The 3148-nt window shown below is 45.2% G+C and overlaps 1 protein-coding gene across 1 annotated transcript; it reads right to left on the reverse strand.

Annotated features, from left to right (window-relative positions):
* Positions 1 to 453: 453 nt before the first annotated feature.
* Positions 454 to 1418, reverse strand: LOC308568967 (olfactory receptor 3A2-like; the record flags this gene model as incomplete). The annotated part of the gene is made up of 1 exon (XM_081162287.1): positions 454 to 1418. Exon 1 carries the CDS (start codon positions 1399 to 1401, stop codon positions 454 to 456), a length of 948 nt encoding a protein of 315 aa, XP_081018413.1. The 5' UTR covers positions 1402 to 1418.
* Between the last annotated feature and the right edge of the window lie 1730 nt (positions 1419 to 3148).

Genomic DNA, 3148 nt, shown 5'->3' on the forward strand with positions numbered 1-3148 from the left:
TGCGAGCATAGCCAAAAACAAGGGAACAACTTCCCAGGGGGACTAGCTGGGCACATCATAACCTCATAGCCCCTTTTCTACTGCTCTCCCTCTATAGCACATATCACTAGGTGATCTATCATATGTGATGCTTATTTATTTCATTTACTTTCTCCCTTCATTAGAATGGGAGTTGCATGAGTGCAGAGACATTTGTCTATTTTGTTCACCAGGAGAGTGCCCTAGGAGAGTGTTTGGATCATAGTAGCAATTCAATAAATATTTATTGTGTTAATAAATGAGTAAATCATGTAGGGTTTCTTTGCAAGATGAACATATCACACAAAATTTTCCAATATCAGGACTTGTAAGTGAATGAATGGTTCATAATCATTTCTCTAGGTACCTGCCTTGTTGGAAATTTTTCCTCAAACCAAAAAAAAAAAGGGAGGAAAAGCGAGATCTTACCACCCCTCAGGTCAGTAACCGCCTCCCCACAAGGACCCGCCACAGGGCACCCTGCACATCAGGGTTTCTAAGGCTGTAGATAAGTGGGTTCAGCATGGGGTTGATAACTGTGTTGAAAACTCCAACCCCTTTGTCTTTGTCTGAAGCCGCCTCTGAACCCAGACGCATGTAGTTGAAGATACCAGTTCCATAGAAGAGGCAAACCACAGTGAGGTGGGAGCTGCATGTGAAAAAGGCTTTCTTCCTGCCCTCCGCTGAACGGATTTGTAGCACAGCAGCCACCACGTAGACGTAGGAGGTGATGATGAGAACCATGGGTGCCCCTGCCATCAGGAAACCCACAGCGAAGAGCAGCAGCTCATTGAGCTGGGTGCTGGAGCAAGAGAGCTGGAGGAGCTGCGGGACGTCACAGTAGAAGTGATTGACCTCATTGGGACCACAGAAGTTGAGTGTAGTTAGGGCAATAACGTGGGTCAGTGCGTTGGTGATGGCACAGGCCCAGGACGCAGCCACCAATATCCTCTGGACTGTGTGGCTCATGCGGATGCTGTAGGTGAGGGGCCGGCAGATGGCCAGGAATCGGTCATAGGCCATGGCTGTCAACAGGAAGCAGTCTGTCCCAAGCAGAAGGTAGAAGAGGAAGAGTTGGGAGACGCAGGCATTGTAGGAAATTGTACGCTTGTGGGACAGGATCCTACCCAACATTGCAGGAACAGTGACACTGACACATCCAACATCCAGAACTGATAAGTTCCCCAGAAAGAAGTACATGGGGGTGTGGAGTTTGGGCTCCACCAAGATGGCAGTCAGGATGCTGAGGTTGCCCCCGAATGTGGCCAGGTAGGCAAAGAGGAAAAGCACAAAGACCACGGGCTGCAACTGCTCTGTTTCAACCAGGCCCAGTAGAATGAACTCGGTCACAGCAGTCCCATTGGTCCCAGCTTCTGGATCCATGAGTCCTATAAGGAAATGTCCCAGGTGTGGAAGCATTGGTCTACTTAATGTATTTATTCAACACAAATGTTTTAATGTTTTGAACCACCTATGTTCAAAACTCCCTGATGAGTTGCCAGCTTTCCAGGTGATGATTTCCCCATTCCCCACCACCTCACTCACTGACCTCCCACCACCTCAAAGCCTCTGCCCTCCTCTCAGCTGAGATGCCCCAAGCCACCATCACCTCGTCCCTCCCACACTCTCCTTATTGAAAGGGTCAGAATACTTGGGAAAATAAATTAAGATAAAAGCAGACTTCTTCTTTGAATTGAGTAAGATTCAGATGGAATTTCCCTGTTTTACTTTGAGGGATTAGCTCAAGCCAATAAGCAGATTTCAAAATAAAAAATTAATGATATTTCCAGAAAAACTAGATGGCATTTTAAAACATAACCGGGGTTTCAAGGCTCTTAGAAATATTGAAGCTGAAGCAAAGATATAGCAAGAATCAGGGAACCATCCCCATGACTGTGGACATCAGACACTCTAGCCAAGTCCGTTTCTCCAAGGTGAGGCACATACTCTGAAATATAAATTCAAAATCCCTCGGTCAATCAATTGCCAGTGTTCTTACTGTTAATTAGGCCCTTACACTAGACTTTGAATAACAGCTTCATTTAAAGTGATTTTTTCTCTTTATAGTATCTGCTATCTGGAATAAAAATTGCAACATGACCTACAGGGTGGTTGCCTCTACGGACAGTGAGTTTTCTGCATTGTGAAGCCTCTAGATTTCCAGTTGCCCTTGACCTGGGCCTGATAGATTGACCAGTAGCTCTAACGGGAGGTCCTCAAATGAAGCGAGCACATCGTAGAGCCAGACCGAGCTAAGTTTCTCAGCTCTTATAATAAACTCCTGGCCAAAAACTCTTCCTGTATCTTTAATGCCCATGGGATAAGCAGAGCTAGACCTCCCTTTGCACAGAATACACTAGAATCAGAGGATGGAGCCTGGTGACTGTAGCAAAAGGGGAAGGGTGATGAGGGCCTGAGCTCACAGGGATAAGAAAGTGGACGCGTGGTGACATCTAGAATAGCCTTAAAAGTCTAAGAGAACCTGATTGGTGAAGGGGGATCATTCTCAGGTGTGATCATTATTGATAAAACTAGTAACTGAGAAATGCTTTGCCAATTGACAGATCAGTGGATGGATAACAGCTCTTTACTTATACTTACATTAAAGAGCAATTAACCACTTTCTGTTTTTCCCTTTGGGTTCATTTTAACACAAGCATTAGATTAGGACCCTGCCACTTTTTACCTCTTTGCTCTTGCTGTGTTCTCTACCTGCAACGGCTTCCTTCCAATTCCACATGGCCAACGATATCAAGATTTGACTCAAATACTGGCTGCTGAGTGAATTCTTTGCAAAAACGTCCCCATCCCAAAGGAAGACTCTCTCTCTTCCACTAAACCTTATTTTAGGGAGCTTATTACTGTTTACCTTCTAGCCAAGTCACTTCTCTAAAAATCAGGTCTCCCCTGCTTCTCTGTAAGCCGGATTCAGTTTCCCAGTCACAGTACTTACCATAATACTTCACACATAGTAGGTACTCAATATTTCTTAAATAAATGATGGTTCAAGTGTTAGAGGATGTCAGAGGAGAGCTCTAGTATGAGCTGGAGTTGTCATGGAGGACCTTGTGGACATACTGACTTTGGGAGAGACTTTTATGAATCAGTAGGATGTAGGGGAGGGGGAGAG

The sequence above is a fragment of the Miniopterus schreibersii genome (genome assembly GCF_964146895.1).
Source record: "Miniopterus schreibersii genome assembly, chromosome: 16".
NCBI classification, from domain to species: domain Eukaryota; kingdom Metazoa; phylum Chordata; class Mammalia; order Chiroptera; family Miniopteridae; genus Miniopterus; species Miniopterus schreibersii.